Source organism: Malus domestica, chromosome 02 (assembly GCF_042453785.1).
Source record: "Malus domestica chromosome 02, GDT2T_hap1".
NCBI classification, from domain to species: domain Eukaryota; kingdom Viridiplantae; phylum Streptophyta; class Magnoliopsida; order Rosales; family Rosaceae; genus Malus; species Malus domestica.
In genome coordinates this window covers 26,195,654-26,217,282 of record NC_091662.1, presented here as the reverse complement: position 1 = coordinate 26,217,282, position 21,629 = coordinate 26,195,654, and the positions used below count along the sequence as shown (strand labels likewise).

The 21,629-nt window shown below is 40.2% G+C and overlaps 1 protein-coding gene across 1 annotated transcript; it reads right to left on the bottom strand.

Annotated features, from left to right (window-relative positions):
* Positions 1 to 10,768: 10,768 nt before the first annotated feature.
* LOC139191564 (uncharacterized mitochondrial protein AtMg00810-like) lies at positions 10,769 to 11,794 on the bottom strand. Its single transcript, XM_070812470.1, has one exon. The coding sequence runs from the start codon at positions 11,792 to 11,794 to the stop codon at positions 10,769 to 10,771; it is 1,026 nt and encodes a 341-aa protein (XP_070668571.1).
* Positions 11,795 to 21,629: the final 9,835 nt, after the last annotated feature.

The following is a 21,629-nucleotide window of genomic DNA, read 5'->3' as shown; positions in this document are numbered from 1 at the left end:
AGCTCTCAGATTGCGGGCAGATTCCAAAACTTGAGTCATAAGCTTCACCACAACTAAAAAATGTTCATTCTAAAACCTTAAATCCTCCTTAAAAAACTTATTTGTTAATTTTGAAAACCCCTATTTTACATTCTAAACTAACATTGTCAAACCTCAAACAACCAACACCAGAACCTAGAAGCATAAAAATAATTAATAGGGTAATTTTCATTTTACTACTCTCAAGTATTGTGAAATTCTAACTTTCATACGTCAAATATTTTTTCATCCCACTTTCATACATAAAGTTTGAATTTTATGACACTTTCATATTTTCGTTAACCTTCAAGTCAAAAACTCAGTTAACCGAAGACATGGCACTTTTAAACGATGATTGTGAAAAAAGGAGACACTGTAAGTCCCACGTGATCATATGGAATGTTAAAAAAATGGGTAAAGTACAAAAAACTACTTCAACTATTGGTGTCACGACATTTTCATACTTCATCTTTTAAAATTGACAATGTCATACCTCATCTTACGAATTTGTGTCAATGTCAGACCTCTTTCAGTTTTTCTGTTAATTTTTTTGTTAAATGCTGATGTGGCTTCAGATGGGCTCCATTCCTTAGTCCAATTGGATTAAAAAATAATTAAATATATTTTTAATAATTGAATATTAAAAATTAAAAATAAAATTATTATTTTTATATTAAATTGTGGGATCCACGTCTCTTTCTTGCCTCTCTCTCTTCTCTCTCTCTGGGCAACCCTTCCCTCCCATCCCCCAACCTTCCCCCTCTCGTCTTCCCCAAACCCAAATCCTAACCTGCTCCCATCTTTTCTGCGTCGATCACTCCCGCCACTCTCCATTTGACCTCCCCCGCCACTTCAACCTCCCTCGCCACTCTCCCTTCGACCTCCCCCGCCACTCACCTTTCGACCCATCCCCAAAATCCCAGATACCCTTCCCACCCATCCCCCCAACCTTCCTCCACCACCCTCTTTCTCTCATCTCTTTCTCTCATCTCTCTCTCACTCTTGCCTCTCTCTCTCTCTCTCCTCTTTCTTTGGGCAACCCTTCCCACCCATCCCCGAACCTTCCCCTTCTCGTCTTCCTTAACCCAAACACCCCAAACCCAGATCCCATGAGGAAGATCGATGCCTTCAAGCACGAGCTTCCTCTCTGCATGTTCCTATTGAATGATGGTTCATTTTTGTTTCCCCTAGAAAAAAAAAATTCAAGCTTTGATTTCAAGTACATATTTTCCTAACTTTTCATAGCTTTTTGAAATATTTCAGGATATGGGTTTTGGATTTCTGATGATTTCGATTGATGGGTATCCAGAAATTCTTTAATTTAATTCGATTTCAAAAATGGGTTTTAGGTGTCAATTGGTTTTGGATGATGGGTTTTGAGTGGTGGTAGTGATCGGTGTAGAGAAGACGTGAGCAGTGGGGGAGGTCGAAGCAGCGGATCAGTGGCAGAAAAGTCAAAAAGGGGAAGAAAGGCCATGGGGGACGGCGATGGGGGACGACGATGGTGTAGAATGGAGATGAGAAAGAAAACAGAGAAGTGTCTGGAGATGGAGAAGATGCCTCTAGTTGTTTTGTTTGGGGATGTGACCGCCACCTCTACTTGTTCTATTTGGGGATGTCGCAGCGGCTGCGAGTGAGGTAAGGATTTTGACACTAAAGGCGTCATGCTTGAGGCGGAGGTGGAAGAGTTGGGTGGGGGTTTTTTTAAGCGCCATGGCGTCGATGTGGTGTAACTGTACAAAGAAAGAGTTTGGGGTTGTGGCGATGGCGGAAGAGGAGGATTGTAGGGCTGTTTGGTTACAAATTTAAATTTGATGAGGGTGACATATTTGTAGGGGATAAAAATATTAAATAGAAATATTATTTTATTATTTAATTATTTAATTATTTTTTAATCCAGTTGGACCAAGGAGTGAAGCTCATCTTAAGCCACGTCAGCATTTAATAGAAAAATTAACAGAAAAATTGATGCAGGTCTGACATTGACACAAATTCGTAAGATGAGGTATGACATTGTCAATTTTAAAAGATAAGGTATGAAAGTGTCGTGACACTAATAGTTGAGGTAGTTTTTTGTACTTTACCCTAAAAAAATTAAAATGTTGTTTTAGCCCACTCCCTTCTCTAACAAGAACTACCTCATTCTCCAAACCTTCTCCATCCAAAGTTGGGTTCTTCCTCTACACTCACGTCTCTAGATCCAGATCTTCCAACAGCTCGAGAAGGCGAAATCAGTTGTGCCCTCGATTCCACCATAGTCAACCACGTCGTGTCTAAGCGTCCGAGGTCCCCCAAGGTGGTTCATCCTCGACATCAAGAAGATGGTGGGCAGGTTGACAATGTTCAGGCATTCCAAGACAATCAAGTGAGAGAGATTAGATTGTAAACACAAAAATAACAACAACAACAACAACAACAAAGCCTTTTCCCACTAAGTGGGGTCGGCTATATGAATCCTAGGACGCCATTGCGCTCGGTTTTGTGTCATGTCCTCCGTTAGATCCAAGTACTCAAGTCTTTTCCTAGGGTCTATTCCAAAGTTTTCCTAGGTCTTCCTCTACCCCTTCGGCCCTGAACCTCTGTCCCGTAGTCACATTTTCGAACCGGAGCGTCAGTAGGCCTTCATTGCACATGTCCAAACCACCGGAACCGATTTTCTCTCATATTTCCTTCAATTTTGGCTACTCCTACTTTACCTCGGATATCCTCATTCTTAATCTTATCCTTTCTCGTGTGCCCATACCTCCCACGAAGCATCCTCATCTCCGCTACACCCATTTTGTGTACGTGTTGATGCTTCACCGCCCAACATTCTGTGCCATACAACATCGCGGCCTTATTGCCGTCCTATAAAATTTTCCCTTGAGCTTCAGTGGCCTACGACGGTCACACAAACACGCCGGATGCACTCTTACACTTCATCCATCCAGCTTGTATTCTATGGTTGAGATCTTCATCTAAGTCTCCGTTCTCTTGCAAGATAGATCCTAGGTAGCGAAAACGGTCACTTTTTGTGATCTTCGCTAGATTGCTCCGGTCATTAGTGTGGATAAGTATATAAATGGATAGAGATAGGAAAGCAAACACAAGATGTACGTGGTTCACCCAGATTGGCTACGTCCACGGAATAGATGAGTTCTCATTAATTGTGAAGGGTTTACACAAGTACATAGGTTCAAGCTCTCCTTTAGTGAGTACAAGTGAATGATTTAGTACAAATGACATTAGGAAATATTGTGGGAGAATGATCTCGTAACCACGAAACTTCTAAGTACCGGAGTGTGGTATCGTCTTGACTTGCCTTATCTGTCTCATAGGTAGATGTGGCATCTTCTCTGGAAGTACTCTTCCTCCATCCAGGGGTGGTATCTGTAACTGGTGGAGATGCACAAGGTAATGTATCAGTTTCACTTGAAGTTTACTTGTAGTTTCAGGCTTGGTCAAGCGCGATACAAACCATGTAGTAGGAGTCCCCCAAGTCGCCGAGCTAGGGGATCTGCTGAAAGAGGTGACAGACAAGGTAAGTAATCAGAGCTCTGGCTGATTGTTCACATTCTCCCTATCTTACAGGCAGCATAAAGGATAAAGAGAAGAAAAATGAGAAGAGATGATATGGGATACTTTTGCTTTTGAAGAAGTAACTTTCCACAGGCTTATTCTTGAACTGGGCTGGAGGGTTTTCTGGTTTCCTCCAGAGTATAAGGCCGACTGAAGAATTTGAGGGTCAAAACAAGTCCATCAAATCTAGAGTACGTTCGACCCTGCTGATATGGGATACTTTTGCTTTTGACAGAGTAGTGGATGTATCGGCACGTGTGCTGTTACGCTTGTCTCCACATGCTTCCTTGTATCCTTCTCACTTGCCCTATCTGTTCCTCAGGCAGATGCGGTATCTTCCCTGGAAGCATAAGATGTTGAAGATGAGTACTCGAGAGCAATGACAGATAAGTAATCGGGTAAGGGGTTCCAGGCAGTCAGTTCCTGGCTGGAAGCTTGATTCCAAGTGCTGACTGATTGCTCTCATTCTCCTTGTCTTACAGGTAAGAACAAGGCCAAAGGAAAAGATAGGGAAAAAGCATGATATGGGATACTCTTGCTTTTAACCCTGATGATATGAGATATTCTTGCTCTAGTATAGCTTGTTTACAGAGGTGTTATCGGGGGGAAAGAAAGCTGAATATTTTGAAAGGCTTCGTTGGGAGTGCCCTCTCAGATAAGAGGAAGGGTTGAGCATTTTTGCAGGTCTGCCTGTCCATTGGGGATGGAGGTCGACATATATAGGAGTCTCCCTAACATCAAGTAATAATGCTATTCCTTTACCCTGCTTGGTCATAGCACGGTAGTGGGAGCTACCAGCTTCACATGTTTTAACTCTGTAAGAGCACTTTGAAAAAGTGCTCTGTAGTATCTCAAAAGTTGATGTTGCGTGTGAAGATTACAGACAAACTTTATCCAAGGAGATCCAGCTCTTGAAGTTGGGAAAGTGGTGCTTCTTCGGTTTTTGAACAAGCAATCCTGTCGGGGATCTAGCTCTCGAGATTCGGAGAACGATGCCTCTTCGATTTTTGAGAAAGCAATCTTGCTGGGGGTCTGGCTCTCGAGATTCAGAGAGCGGTGTCTCTTCGATTTTTGAGAAAGTAATCATGTTGGGAGTCTGGCTCTCGAGATTCGGAGGGCGGTGCCTCTTCGATTTTGGAGCAAGCAATCTTGTTGGGAGTGTTTTCTCGAATGTAAGTAAAGGTTGGGCATGTTTGCTAGTCTACCTTGCCACGAAGCACAGAGGTTGACACACAGGGACTTTCCAATTATCCAGCAGTGGTACTGTTCCTTTACCCTCTCTTCGATTTTTTAGAAAGTAATCATGTTGGGAGTCTGGCTCTCGAGATTCGAAGGGCGGTGCCTCTTCGATTTTGGAGCAAGCAATCTTGTTGGGAGTGTTTTCTCGAATGTGAGTAAAGGTTGGGCATGTTTGCTAGAGGTTGACACACCGGGACTTTCCAATTATCCAGCAGTGGTACTATTCCTTTACCCTTTTGGGTAATAATATGGTAGCTAGACCTTCAAAATTTATGTGTCTAAACTTTGTTAGTGTTGTTTCTTTGCTATTCTTTTACCCTTCTTGGTCAGAGCGATGTAGTGGGAACTGCAAGCTTCACATGTCTCAACTTTGTCAGAGAACTTTGGCAAAGTTATCTGTGGTACCCATGAGCTACTGTTGCGTGTGGGAAGTGGGTGATTGAACAGTACGATTCATGTGCTTTCTACTTCGCCAGAAATCTTCGACAGAATGCCCATAATTTCCGCAAAGCTGAGTGTGCGTGTGACAGGTGCTGACAAGGCTGGAAAAGTAGCTGCCTCTTCGATTTTTGAGATTGGCCCTCGTGGTCTCTGAGCAGCCCAGCTTTTGAGAAAGCAAGCCTCTTCGATTTCTGAGATCGGCCTTCGTGGTCTTTGAGCAGCCCAGCTTTTGAGAGAGCAAACGCCTCTTCGATTTCTGAGATCGGCCTTCGTGGTCTTTGAGCAGCCCAGCTTTTGAGAGAGCAAACGCCTCTTCGATTTCTGAGATCGACCCTCGTGGTCTCTGAGCAGCCCAGCTTTTGAGAAAGCAAACGCCTCTTCGATTTCTGAGCAGGCGCCTCTTCGATTTCTGAAGCTTCGTCGAGTGCAGATTTTTATAGGGGCTGACATTAAGTTCCAAAGCACACTTGAATATCCACCAGTAGAAGCTCCATTCTTGCACTTCTAAGATCTTGATTTGTCCGACCTCTTCTCTCTTCAAGACCTTTGAAAATGTCTGGCCCCTCCGACCGTCGTTTTGACTTGAACCTTGTTGAAGAGGCAGCCTCGCCTTCTCCAGACAACATATGGCGCCCATCCTTCGTCTCCCCTACTGGTCCTCTTACCGTTGGGGATTCCGTGATGAAGAATGATATGACCGCTGCGGTAGTGGCCAGGAACCTTCTCACTCCCAAAGATAACAGACTACTTTCCAAACGGTCTGATGAGTTGGCTGTTAAGGATTCTCTGGCTCTCAGTGTTCAGTGTGCAGGTTCTGTGTCTAATATGGCCCAACGCCTATTTGCTCGAACCCGCCAAGTTGAATCATTGGCGGCTGAAGTGATGAGTCTCAAACAGGAGATTAGAGGGCTCAAGCATGAGAATAAACAGTTGCACCGGCTCGCACATGACTATGCTACAAACATGAAGAGGAAGCTTGACCAGATGAAGGAATCTGATGGTCAGGTTTTACTTGATCATCAGAGATTTGTGGGTTTGTTCCAAAGGCATTTATTGCCTTCGTCTTCTGGGGCTGTACCGCTTAATGAAGCTCCAAATGATCAACCTCTTATGCCTCCTCCTTCTAGGGTTTTGTCCAATACTGAGGCTCCGAATGATCCCCCTCTGGTGCCTTCTCTTTCTGGGGCTCTACCGACTGCTGAGACTTCTCCTAAGCAACCTTTGTGAAGGCTCCCTCTTGTTTGTTTATTTTGACTCAAGTATATGTACATATTTGTAACTTATCGGGGATATCAATAAATAAGCTTTCCTTCATTTCAACGTATTGTGTTAAATATACCAAAGCCTTCTTCGCTAAGTTCTTTGAATTTTCTTTTATTGAAGCTTGTATGTTGAAGCTTTGTGAGTGGAGCATGTAGGTTGAGGTAGTGTTCCCTTAATTTCCCGAGTGAGGAAAACTTCTCGGTTGGAGACTTGGAAAATCCAAGTCACTAAGTGGGATCGGCTATATGAATCTTAGAACGCCATTGTGTTCTGTCCTGTGTCATGTCCTCCGTTAGATCCAAGTACTCTAAGTCTTTTCTTAGGGTCTCTTCCAAAGTTTTCCTAGGTCTTCCTCTACCCCTTCGGCCCTGAACCTCTGTCCCATAGTCGCATCTTTTAATCGGAGCGTCAGTAGGCCTTCTTTGCACATGTCCAAACCACCGTAACCGATTTTCTCTCATCATTCCTTCAATTTCGGCTACTCCTACTTTACCCCGGATATCCTCATTCCTAATCTTATCCTTTCTCGTGTGCCCACACATCCAACGAAGCATCCTCATCTCCGCTACACCCATTTTGTGTACGTGTTGATGCTTCACCGCCCAACATTCTGTGCCATACAGCATCGTCGGCCTTATTGCCGTCCTATAGAATTTTCCCTTGAGCTTTAGTGGCATACGGCGGTCACACAACATGCCTGATGCACTCTTCCACTTCATCCATCCAGCTTGTATTCTATGGTTGAGATCTCCATCTAATTCTCCGTTCTTTTGCAAGATAGATCCTAGGTAACGAAAACGGTCGCTCTTTGTTATTTCTTGATCTCCGATCCTCACCCCTAACTCGTTTTGACCTCCATTTGCACTGAACTTGCACTCCATATATTCTGTCTTTGATCGGCTTAGGCGAAGACCTTTAGATTCCAACACTTCTCTCCAAAGGTTAAGCTTTGCATTTACCCCTTCCTGAGTTTCATCTATCAACACTATATCGTCTGCGAAAAGCATACACCAAGGAATATCATCTTGAATATGTCCTGTTAACTCATCCATTACCAACGCAAAAAGGTAAGGACTTAAGGATGAACCTTGATGTAATCCTACAGTTATGGGAAAGCTTTCGGTTTGTCCTTCATGAGTTCTTACAGCAGTCTTTGCTCCTTCATACATATCCTGTATAGCTTGGATATATGCTACTCGTACTCATTTCTTCTCTAAAATCCTCCAAAGAATGTCTCTTGGGACCCTATCATACGCTTTTTCCAAATCTATAAAGACCATGTGTAAATCCTTTTTCCCATCTCTATATCTTTCCATCAATCTTCGTAAGAGATAGATTGCCTCCATGGTTGAGCGCCCTGGCATGAACCCGAATTGGTTGTCCGAAACCCGTGTCTCTTGCCTCAATCTATGCTCAATGACTCTCTCCCAGAGCTTCATTGTATGACTCATTAGCTTAATACCCCTATAGTTCATGCAATTTTGTACATCGCCCTTATTCTTGTAGATAGGCACCAAAGTGCTCGTTCGCCACTCATTTGGCATCTTCTTCGTTTTCAGAATCCCATTGAAAAGGTCAGTGAGCCATGTTATACCTGTCTCTCCCAAAACTTTCCACACTTCGATTGGTATATCGTCTGGGCCTACTGCTTTTCTATGCTTCATCTTCTTCAAAGCTACAACCCCTTCTTCCTTCCGAATTCTACGATAAAAAGAGTAGTTTATACACTCTTCTGAGTTACTCAACTCCCCTAAAGAAGCACTCATTTCATGTCCTTCATTGAAAAGATTATAAAAATAACATTTCCATCTGTCTTTAACCGCGTTCTCTGTAGCAAGAACCTTTCCATCCTCATCCTTGATGCACCTCACTTGGTTTAGGTCCCTTGTCTTCTTTTCCCTTGCTCTAGCTAGTTTATAGATATCCAACTCTCCTTCTTTGGTATCTAGTCGCTTATACATATCGTCATAAGCCGCTAACTTAGCTTCTCTCACAGCTTTCTTCGCCTCTTGCTTCGCTTTTCTATACCTTTCACCATTTTCATCGGTCCTATCCTTGTATAAGGTTTTACAACATTCCTTCTTAGCCTTCACCTTTGTTTGTACCTCCTCATTCCACCACCAAGATTCCTTTTGGTGTGGGGCAAAGCCCTTGGACTCTCCTAATACCTCTTTTGCTACTTTTCGGATACAACTAGCCATGGAATCCCACATTTGGTTAGCTTCCCCCTCTCTATCCCACACACACTGGGTGATTACTTTCTCTTTGAAAATGGCTTGTTTTTCTTCTTTTAGATTCCACCATCTAGTCCTTGGGCACTTCCAAGTCTTGTTCTTTTTTCTCACTCTTTTGATATGTACATCCATCACCAACAAGCGATGTTGATTAGCCACACTCTCTCCTGGTATAACTTTGCAATCCTTACAAGTTATACGATCCCCTTTCCTCATTAGAAGAAAATCTATTTGTGTTTTTGACGACCCACTCTTGTAGGTGATCACATGTTCTTCTCTCTTCTTAAAGAATGTATTGGCTAAGAAGAGATCATATGCCATTGCAAAATCCAAGATAGCTTCCCCATCCTCGTTTCTCTCCCCAAAACCATGGCCACCATGAAAACCTCCATAGTTGCCTGTCTCCCTGCCCACGTGTCCATTTAAATCTCCTCCTATAAATAACTTCTCCGTCTGAGCAATTCCTTGCACCAAGTCTCCAAGGTCTTCCCAAAATTTCTCCTTCGAACTCGTATCCAACCCTACTTGAGGTGCGTACGCACTAATCACATTGATAAGTTCTTGTCCTATTACAATCTTGATTGCCATGATTCTATCTCCTACCCTCTTGACATCTACAACATCTTGTGTCAAGGTCTTGTCCACGATGATGCCAACACCGTTTCTCGTTCTATTTGTGCCCGAATACCATAGTTTAAACCCTGAGTTTTCTAGATCATTTGCCTTACGACCAACCCACTTAGTTTCTTGTAGGCACATAATATTTATCCTTCTCCTCACCATAACTTCTACTACTTCCATAGATTTTCCCGTCAAGGTTCCTATATTCCACGTTCCTAAACGCATTTTGCTCTCTTGAACTCTACCCTTCTGTCCTAGCTTCTTCACCCTTCCCCGTCTAATAGGATCAAAGTACTTCTTTTGTGTGTCCCGTGTAAAGTTGATAGGAGCATATGCTCCCAAACAACTTTGAGTGGAGTCGTTCGAAAAGAAGTTTCTATAGCCCCCTTGCTCATTTAACACTGCATCCGGGTGCCGATGGAGATACAGCGACCTTTGCTCACTTATCACTGTGCTCGGGCCACACAGCGTGCCACTTACGGGTGACGCCCTAGCTTTAGCGCGATTTCGTTCTGGATTCATTTTCATAAAGATTCGACGTGATCATGGAGTGCCGGCTGTTGACTACCTGACGCCCTCCCCCTCCTCCTTTATCCAGGCTTGGGACCGGCAATGTAAGATAAACTTACACGGCGGAGTTTGTAAACACAAAAATAAGAAAAATGAAAAACAGAAATTGTACAAATTCCAAAAATAGAAGTCGATTGATTTTATACATCGAATTCTGAATTTAAATTCTTTCATTCACTTTTATTTTCTTTTGAGTCAAAATATATACAAATGATAAAAAAGGCAGACTGTCAGGTGGCAGTGCCGACTGAGGAGTGTGCGGCGGAGGGTTCGGGATCTGAGAGGAAGAAGACGACGTGGTGGGTGAAAAAGTAGAGTGTGGAAATTTAAGTTGGTTTGAATGTATTTTTCATATATTGTATGAATGTACAAGGCAATATAAGAAGAGAAAATAGGGAAATCAGCTACAAGCAACCTTCCCCTAAACAAACTCTAATAACCAGGTAAAACCTAAAGCTATCAATCTTCCTTAAATTGAGGGATTGCATCAAACTGCTAAAACATATATCAACAAGTCAACTAGTCCTTAATTTAAGGAATCAGGCTTAAAGATGAATCCTAGGGAAAAGCTGGCATTGACAATTAGAGGATGATAGCTTAGGTAAGTCCATCAGTTACTCCATATCAACCTATATCTTCCAATACTTCCCCTCAAGCTGGATCAAGGAGATTGATTGAGCCAAGCTTGTTAAGGACACGCTAAAAGTGTTCTGAAGGCAGGGCTTTGGTGAAAACATCCGCCAGTTGATCATAACTACGAGTGAAAATGGTTTGAATAACTTGGGATTGAACTTGTGTCCTAATGTAGTGACAGTCCACCTCAATTATTTAGTTCTTTCGTGGAACACTGGATTGACAACGATATGCATGGCTGCTTGATTGTCACACATCATTGACATTGAAGTAATGCTAAAGAGTCCCAAGTCTGAAAGTAACCCTTTAAGACAAATTAATTCACTTGTCGTCAATGTCATTGCACAATACTCAGCCTCTGTACAATAACTTGCTGTTTTTTTGCTTTTCCATGTGACGAGATTTCCTCCAACAAATGTAAAGTATCCAGTGGTAGATTTCCTATCAATAAGATTCCCCGCCCAATCTGAATCCATGTAACCATTAATTTGAGTGAAGTGGTTGTTCTTCATGAGAATACCTCTAGCAATGGAGCCTTTAAGGTAGCTTAGGATTCTTTTGGCAATGAGAAGATGTTTCACAGATGGTGCATGCATAAACTGGCTAACCAAGCTCATAACATAGGTAATATCAAGTTGAGTTATTGTAAGGTATATAAGTTTTCCAACTAACCTTTGGTAGTGACTCAGATTGTTGATAAATTCTCCATCTATATCAAGTTTTAGCTTGCTATCAAGAGGGATGGCAGCTAGCTTGCAATTAAGTAATTCAGCCTCAATAAGAAGATCCATAACATACTTGCGCTGGTTTATAAACAAACCCTTTTGAGATGTTGCCATTTCAATGTAAAGAAAATATTTTAATCTCCCCAGGTCTTTAATGGCAAAAATGTGATTAAGAGATTGCTTGAGAGCTTCAATTTCAATTTCATTTTCACCGGTGATAATGATATCATCTACATAGATGAGAACCACCAATAGACCATCTAATCCTTTACGAATAAACAAAGGTGAGTCTATATTACTTCGAATAAAACTAGTAGCTTCCAACATATAACTCAACTTTGCATACCATGCACGTGGATACTGTTTTAACCTGTAAATTGCTTTGTGCAGCCTACAAACCATACCATCATTTGCTTGAGAAGAACCTGGTGGAAGTTGCATATATACTTCCTCTTGTAAATCCTCATAGAGGAACGCATTTTTGACATCCATTTGATACAACAATCAGTCACAATTCACGGTCACTGAAAGAAGAACTTTAACAATATTCATTTTGGCTACTAGAGCAAATATCTCATTGTAGTCTACTCCAAATGTCCAAGTAAAACCACGTGCAACCAATTTGGCCTTCTGACATTCAATTGATTCATCAGCCTTAAACTTTGTCTTATAAATCCACCTACTCCCAATAGCTTTCTTTCCAAAGGTAACTTCACAATGCTCCATGTTTGGTTGTCATCCAAGGCACGAAGTTCATCTTTCATAGCATTTCTCCATTCAGGGGTTAGTTTAGCTTCTTGAAAGGTTTGCGGCTCAATGTGTTGGGAAATTTTAGCAAGGAAAATAGCATAAGTAAGGGAGATCCGACTATAATTCACCTTAGTGATGGGGTGTTTGGAGGCAAAAGTAACATAGTCTATGAGCCTTGGTGGAGGTTGTCAAACACGAACTGGGATACACCTTGTGGAATGCAAAATGGGAACCTTCTCTTGACTTACATCTTGAGTAGACTCATCATCATCCCTCTAGGTTGTGAGGGTGCATACGTAGTATCACTCACACTTTCTTCTTGTCCATGATTGCTAGTGGCTTCATGACCCAAAACACTAAGTGATCAATGTATGTAGGCAAAGGGAATAAGTCACACATCAACTCCCCCTCTCATGAGTAAGCAGCTTTCTTGGAGAAATATGGAATATTTTCCTCAAATTTAACATCCCTAGACATAACAATTTTGTTAGGGATAGGATGAAAACATTTGTAACCTTTTTGTGTTGACTAATATCCCATGAAGACACACTTTACAGCCCTATCATCCAATTTGTCACAGTGAGATGCTTGAACATGTACAAAGCAAGTGTAGCCAAATACCCTCAAGCGTGATAGAGTTATAGGCCTTCCATTAAGAGTTTCATAAGGAGACAAACTCTAAAACACGACTAGGCATTCAATTGATTAAATAAGTTGCAGCAAGTATGGCTTGTGACCAAAATCTCTTTGGAATGTTCATGTGCAACATCAATGCACGAGTCTTCTCAAGTAAGTCTTTGTTCTTCCTTTCAGATATCCCATTATCTTGCGGGGTTCCCACACAACTTGTCTGGTGAATAATACCATAAGAGCTCAAATATTGATTCATATTGTTGGATAAGAACTCAATGCCATTATCGGTTCTTAGGTTCTTAATAGTTAAATGGAATTGAGTTATGATAAGTTGATGAAAATCTTTAAACATAGCGAAGACCTTATTTTTGGATTTCAAGAGATATAGCCATGTAGTTCTAGTAAAGTCATCCACAAACATAACAAAATATTTATATCCATCAAAAGATTCATTAGTTAGACCCCAAACATCAGAGTGTACAGGTTCAATAGGTTTGCTAGCCTTAGACATTGAGGAACCAAAAGGAAGTCTAGTAAACTTGGAGAACTAACATGTATCACACATTATAGGTGATTGGTATATTTTGGGAAAAAGGTTAAACAAAATGGACTCTGATGGATAGGCTAATCTTTGGTGCCAGATTTGTTGGTCCTTAGGAGAGATTGAATCAACTTGAAAGGCTTTAACTATACGAGGTTCATCACCATTATTCGAGCTTTTCACGTTGAACTATAGCACACATAGTTTTGAACACAGGAAGTTCAACACTCATCAGTATGTGGCTGCTGAGATCATCATAATTCTAGTTCAAGCTAGCAAGCAACTGATACATCTTGTCTTTTTCAGCCCTTTTCATAAAAACAACAACGTCATTGGTATGAGGTAGATAAACATCTAACTTATTCCACATAGCCTTGAGATTTCCCAAGTGTTGCACAAAGGATTTTCCATCTTGTTGAAGGCTGGCAATGTCTCTCTTTAGTTGCAAAACTCGTGCATAATTGTTTTGATTCCCATACATGTCCTTCACAGATTTCCACAAATCGTGTGAGGACTCTGAATAGCTGAAGATTTAGCAACATGTTTCTCCATTGAGTTAAGAAGCATCGACATAACCTGTTGGTCCTTGCATAACCAAGCCTCATATGTTGAAGGCAAAGTAACTAGTGCTTCGTTGCTTCCATTGATAAACCCTATTTTGCCTTTGCCTCCCAGACCAAGAGAAACTGAACTAGACCAGGGTAAATAGTTGAACTCATTCAATAAAACTGAATAAAGACCAAATTTGTTTTAACTTCAGCTTTTGATAAATTTGATGGGAAACATGTGAGCTTTCACCATCCATATGCACCAAGCATTCTTCAACCATAGAGAAAGATTAAAGATGAATGACAACAGAATAAAATGGGCAGAGATAAGTCAAGGATGACACTGCTCTGATACCATGTGGAAATTTAAGTTGGTTTGAATGTATCTTTCACAAAATGTATGAATGTACAAGGCTGTATAAGAAGAGAAAATAGGGGAATCAATTACAAACAACCTTCCCTTAAGTAAACTCTAAAAACCAAGTAAAACCTAAAGCTATCAATCTTCCTTAAATTAAGGGATTGCATTAAGCTACTAAAACACATATCAACAAGTCAACTAGTCCTTAATTTGAGGGATCAGGCTTAATGATAAATCCTAGAGAAAAGTTGGCGTTGACAATTAGAGGATGACAGCTTAGGTAAGTCTATCAGTCACTCCCTAGCAACTTATATCTTCCAATAGAGAGATAGAGGGAAAGCTTAAAGTAGAGTGGGAGAAGTTTGGACCCAATCGATTGAACATGGGTTGGAGGTAGGGCCATGCAACCTGCTTCACGGGATGATTACGAGTAGAGATTTTGTAGTTAGAGTTGTTGGCAAAGTTGTTGGCAGAGGAGCTCTATGTTTGGGTCCAGTTGAGGCAATGTAGCTGTGAAATGTCATCGTTGTGGGCCAGGAAGCTGGAGCTATAAAGGCATTGAAGATCCTTGGTCACTAATTGATGTGGGATTGGTAGTGGTGGAGAAGAAGCTAAACTTGGTCACTGAGGTAGGATTGGGATTGGTGGTTGCTCAAAGACCGTCGCTTGAACGTCTTCGCCTCTTCCCTCTTGGTCTCGATTGTAATTTTCACCATCTTCGATCCCAATATCACACCTTTTATCCTCTGGCTATCCGCCCCTTCTGCAATTGCCCATTTTTCCCTTCCAGTTCTTTTATTCTGTTTTTTGTGCTCAGTTGAACCCTCAAAGAATTAGGGTTTCTAAAGAGGGTGGCAAAGTGAAGAAGAGTTTTCTAGTTTAGTTTTTTAATTTCTTATGTTTTAAAATTTTTGTTCAATGTCCACGTGGCGCCTAGTCATTATCCACGTGGGCCACCTTAACATAGATTTTGACGGAATGCTTAACAAAAGATGAAAGTGTCCCACAATCCTCAATCTAGTATGAGACTGGGATAAAAAAAACTTGATGCATGAAAGTTTGAAAACCACGATACTTCAAGATAGTAAAGTGATAATTACCCTAATTAATATTCAAAATCATGAACAATGACAAATGATATTGTTGTCTAATGTTATTAATTTTCACTTGTAAGTAAGAGGTCTCGAGTTCAATTACACGGATGGCGATGACGTATTGTATTTGTGTTAAGTTCAATAGCTAATTAGCGGTCGGCCCATTGTGAGATCTACCCCAATTCTCCCTTATACAGCCATGCAGGCTTCAATATAACTTGTGTTATATTGTGGCCAAAATAATTTTTAGACAAAAATACAAGGCTCAATTTTTGCATCTCCAGTCATGTAAGGCTATGATTTAACCCTTTTAAAGCAAGTTCACCATACTAAGGCATGCAATTACTGCCCATGCAATTGGGTAAAGGCAATTACGCCTTAGTGAATAGCAATTGTGTCACGCCCCGATCCCAACATACGTCCAAGATTGACACGTGACGTCATCAAATACTTGTATCTTTAACATAACCCGCCTTCGAGATATGGGCAAAGCATAACTCGAGATCCAACTGCGTAATAATTTTTCTTATACTTTATGGCTGCATCTAATATCCTCGTTAGGCTGCCTACGTACCTTAAATAGGGATCAAGCCATTTGTAGTTCGTCATTCACTACAATTCGACATATATCACAATCCGTTCAAGCCGATAGACATATCATTCCTCAATCAATCATTTGGACTTGACAAGCATGAATTATTCGATTCAAGCTATATAACGAACCCACATGACAATCAAGGTTTCTATTTCATCCACCGTATAAATCAATATGTTTTACATAATACTACAATTCATAGTATGCAACATCTCAAAGAACAGTCAACGAAGCACAATGTTATTCACTAACCACATTGGTCAACGAGTCTAATCATAATATCAACAATCATATCCAACCTCATTCCACAATCACTCCAATTAATCACTCCTAAGAATCAAAGATGCACTATATTAACATTTAACTACATTAATCAATCAGTAATATCGCATTTCAATACACGAAGCTTAATAAAGGAAGTCTACATAATTCCCTACCTAGATTCCAAGTAATAACATGATAATTCTAATTTATATTCACAATGTCTATTGTGGGTAATTCTCATTCACTCGAATCCAGGGTGTTGGAAATGTGCCCTAAAACCAATCATATGATGATACTTTACAGACATTTCGCATGTTAAACTAATATAGTTTAATATAAAGGGCAAAGATTATTGTTTGAAGCTGTCTCATATAAATGTTATACGCTTAAACGATAAGTCCAAGGAATATGTAATAGGGAGAATGCGATCTAAAGAAGTTAGATTCATGAGACCATTCTCTTTCGTATACATATCCTAAACGTTCCTGATCATAGGATTGCCAATTGGGCATTAACAGTCTATTAAGATTAGTACATGCTATGTCTTCTCTTAGAGAGAGTGACTGGTCTCGAGTCATTAGTGTGACTGACACCAAGACAAGCATGTAGGTGCTCAATAGAGAATGAGTCCACTGAACACAATCAACAAGGAGTTCTCATACTCATGTCACATGAGAACTCATGGTTAGGATAATGCAAATTAGCCCTTTGACCTGAGGCATCATAGTTGTCTTGTGGTTAGGTCCTTGATCTTTGACTATGTCAAAGTCAGTCCATCAAAGGTTGTCCACGGCATAGTTGGGGTTAAGCCACATAGCCATGGAGGCAAGTGAATGCGCAACAAGGGATCTCTAACCTTTGAACCGTTTGAGGGAGAATACTCTATGATATGATTAAGAATCTCTGGCCAGAGTATGAATAAGATTTAGGAAATCGTTCCAAATCACATTCAAGGTAATCATATAAGTAAGAGAATCACATTGGATAGTAGACATGAATAAACTATCAAACCAAACAATGTGGTCAAGAGTATTGTATTAGAGAAAAATCGTATTGCGTTGTAATCCTAAACTGAATAGGTTCTCCACCTCTTCTGATTAGCTTGGGTAACCATGACATACTGCTAGGTGTCACTCATCGTTTGTGGAAGCCGTAAACATGTATAATCACTAAAGGGAGAATTGAAAGTAAGTTTCAATTCACAATCAATTTGAAAGAGTTCTAATCGCCCACTGCCTCGCTAAAAGGAACCTAATGGATCGTACACCGTGTAAGGTAGAGATTGAAGAAACAACAGAGATGAGTAAGGATAATTAAATGGTTCAATTATTTATGGCAATGATTAATTAATATGTTAATTAATCAAACGAATAAAGTTAGTTTTGGGCCTCAAGGCCCAATGGGCTTCGAACTTCAAGCCCATTGACTTAAGTTGTATGACAACTTAATGAATAATAATTCACAAAGGCCCAAACAGCCCAATAAAACCCTATGGCCGGCCATATTGATAAAGGAGTGGGTTTTGGACTTATTATAAGTTTGCCACTCCAATGAAGGTAGGTATAAATGTGACTTTATAGCCTTTTCTTCATTAGGGTTTCTTTTGGAGAAAAGATGAGAACACGATGTCTCTCCCTTTCTCTCTAGGAGGCCGGCCCCCTTGGAGGAGATTAGCTAGCAATCTTCCCTCCTCCAAGGTCACTCATCTCTTCTTCAAGTCTCTCCTTGGTGTGGAAAAATTAGAGGTTCTCAACTTTGTGAACTTGGAGAATCCTTTCAACCATCCTCATCCAAGAAATCCATTGAGCTAAGAAGCAAGGAATGAAGGCCCTATCCTTGGGTGATTAGCCTTTGCTTATGCAAAGAGGAATCAACAAAGGTATAAGATTTCTCAACTCACTTTGTTCTTGAGTTGAGTCTTGGTTCACCTTTCTACTAGGCTTTGAATTTCATGGGTAATGTTTTGTTTTTTAGTGCATACAAGCATGATTCCACCTTTAATTGTTAATTGCATGTCATAGATGTTGCTCAAATGAACATGTTTTTCGCAAAATTTCCTTCACAGGGTTCTAGTCTAATTTATGAAAATGAGTAAGAGTAGGGATTCCGGACCACTCAACAGAATCCAACCAAAATATGATCATTTATCAAAATGTACCAAGTACAGTTAATTCTCATCACCTCTAGAACCTCATCACAGATATACCAAGCAGAACCATAGGCATAATCTCATCGTGAAGGCAATGATCACCCAATGCGGATATACCAAGTATGATAACCCCTGAATACGTATAGTCCCCCAATGCAGATATACCAAGCAGGACCACATCCTAACTCTAGGTAGTGATCACCCAACATGGATATACCAAGCATGATCACTCCTAGAATGCGTATGGTTCTCCAACGCGGATATACCAAGCAGAACCATATGCATAATCTATAACATAGGCAATGATCACTCAACGCGGATATACCAAGCATGATCACTGCTAGCAGTCCCCTAACATGGATATACCAAGCATGACTATATCATATAGCTCTAGGTAGTGATCACCCAACGCGGATATACCTGATAGGAGCATATTTATGCGACCTAGTTAGCTTGTTTTCAGTTCCTAGTTATTTTAGCATTTTAAGCTATTTTCGTGTGTTTGTAGTTCCAACAGGCTAAAGTAGCAAGAAAGTGCAATTTGGTGCATTTTAGAGCAGTTTTGGGCTTGGAATGGATAGCACATGCTTGGAGCAAGGTGGATGGACGAATTTGAAGTTCAAATGAGGCTAGGTATGAGCAAAGAAATGAAGAAAATAAATTCAAGACAAAAGAAATCAAGGAATCCCGCAAGAAAGAATGAATGTTAACCAGGTTACCATATTTTGTCCTAATCCTACACCACCTAATTTCCATCTGCAAAGAGGATCCTTAATTATTCTAGGACACTTAAATAATGATTCTAGAAGACCTAAACCCATTCCTATAAGGTTCCGCACCTTTCCTCTTTTCCCTTTCCCCTTGCCGCATATCTTTTTCCCCTTTTCCTAAAGGACTGCCGCACCCTTCTTACCATTTTCCTCTTGGATTTTGACATTGAATTACCCTTTTTCTTTGAGGATTTGGTTTACAAATCTGTCTCCAAAATTAATTAGGGTTTTCACTCTCTTTTCCTATATATTATATGCCTTGCCTCACCTAAGGGGGATCCATCACCCATTCACCATACATAAAAGCCTATTTTTAGAACCATACACCCTTGTGCCGCAATTTTACAAGGAAGAAGAGGATAGCTTGGAGCCGTGCCTGTCATTCAAGATTGTTGGATTGCTGGAACGTTTTTAGGTGTAATCTATCTTTTGTTTCCAATGTTTAATTTAAGTTATCTTTGTTTAATTGTGAATATGAGGAGCTAAACTCGTTTTACCTAGAGGAAAATTCAAAGCCATGAACATATTTGCAATATGAATTTATTACTTCCAGTTGTGATTTCATAAATCGTGAATGCAATTTACTTAACTGTTTGATTCAAAACTTATTCTTGTTTGTTGATTAAGGATGCATACTTAGTTTGCATGCATGAATTTGATGCTAGAATATAAGGGAGTTTCACCTAATTGTTATGAACTTATATTCATAAGTATTGGAGGTTGCTAGTCACAATCGTGTTAGGTAAATTCCTGGCAGGAGTATCATGTTGTTCATAGTTACGAATGTCTTGTCAATGCTTATGATTTTCACAAAGTTTAATGATATTTGATTGTATCTCTATTATGCTGCTCATGTAGGGAACTATTGAAGAATAATTTGGTTGCCGATGCATTATCCATCCAATTCAATGACTTAAGGAAAATCTGAGGGTTAATTAGTGCTGTTCACGGTTAATCTGGGGCGTTGAGGTTCATGGTTTATTGGAAAAGCAACTGGAAATCGTTTTGTATACAAGTGTGTCATGTGTGGAGAAGGACCCTCTAGTTAGCCACTCACCCATAATTTCCCCCAATTTCGTGCCAAACTTGTTTAAGTCTTTAATCTACTTGTCTTTACTTTAAATTCTTCAAAAACCCAATCCCCTTTACTTTGTTGTGTCAAATTAGTTAGAATTTGTCCAAACTTGTTTTTTTAAGTGTTTTGAGTCAAGTTAAAATCAATTTTTGTTCAAATCACCCTTTAGTGTCTAGTTTGAGTCTATTTGATTATTTTGTGCTGTTTTAGTTTGTTTCGAGTTCTTTGAGTCTAGTTAGTGTTTTCAAGCCTAGTTTTGTGTTTTTGAGTTAGTTTTAAGTAGATTAGCAATCCCTCCTAATCCCTGGCCTATAAGGATCCCTACTTACATCTTTACCACAATTGTCAATAAGAGGGTTTAATCAACCAAGCATAATCACTCCTAGAATGCGTATGGTCCCCCAACGCAAATATACCAAGCAGAACCATAGCATAATCTCATCGTGCAAGTAGTGATCACCCAATGCGGATGTACCAAGCATGATCACCCCTGAAATATGTATGGTCCCCCAACGCGGATATACCAAGCAAGACCATCCATGTACCACCGCTACATGGTGCAATTAGACTAACACACCATATTTCCTACCTCCACACCTATGATTTACAACATGAGTATATACATTATCCATTTAGGGTGCGTTTGGTACGTGGGACGGGACGGGACGGGACGGAACGGGACGAGGCGTTCCGTCCCGCGTTTGGTGCGCCAAAAATGGGTGGAACGGGCTGTTCCACGGGACAGATTTTGGGTGTTTTTGCGTCCCACCTGCCCCCCCTGGAACGGGTTTGTTCCACGTCTGTGGAACACAATGTTTTACCATTTTAAGACAAATATACCCCATGTCTTTTTCAAAAATTACACCTTCGTTCCGTCCCGTCCCGTCCCGTCTGCGTACCAAACGCACCCTTATGTATTTCCCATCTAGGTTCCAAAGCATTGTTTTGAATTATTACTACAAGAACCCACCACCTCGATCAACTCCTATTCTCAAGTATATGCAATTACTAAATACATCATTTTCGACTCTAGTCTTAATTAGATTACTTGGAACTACTAATTCACACTATGAGATCCAAGTACTATTTTGGTTTAACTTGAATTAGCATGATCAAAATAAATGTAACATTTAAATGAAAACACTTATAGAAAATAAGTGAAGATACTTTTTTTATAAATATAGATGTACCTGTATATAAAAGCCTTAACAGTTGATGCATATATATTTCCAGGGATATAAGTAAGTTCCTTTGTATATGCATACATAGATATATGTATATGGTAAATAAAAAATACAATTTCATCCCTTCAATATTCTATACATACATATAAGTATTCGTTCAACTTTAGATATATGCAAAAAGGTCTTATAATGTTAAACAAAAGGAGACCTGAAATAGATATTTCATACATAGGACAATTACCATATATGTCTTTTCAACATTTATACCCAAAAGGTCATTAATTGAATACGCCTAAAATGTTTTGAACTTGTATAAAACAAGTCGTTAATTGAATACGCCTAAAATGTTTTGAACTTGTATAA

Excerpts from the sequence above, each read along its gene's own strand:
- LOC139191564 (XM_070812470.1), bottom strand. The coding sequence starts at position 11,794 with ATGGATGTCAAAAATGCGTTCCTCTATGAGGATTTACAAGAGGAAGTA.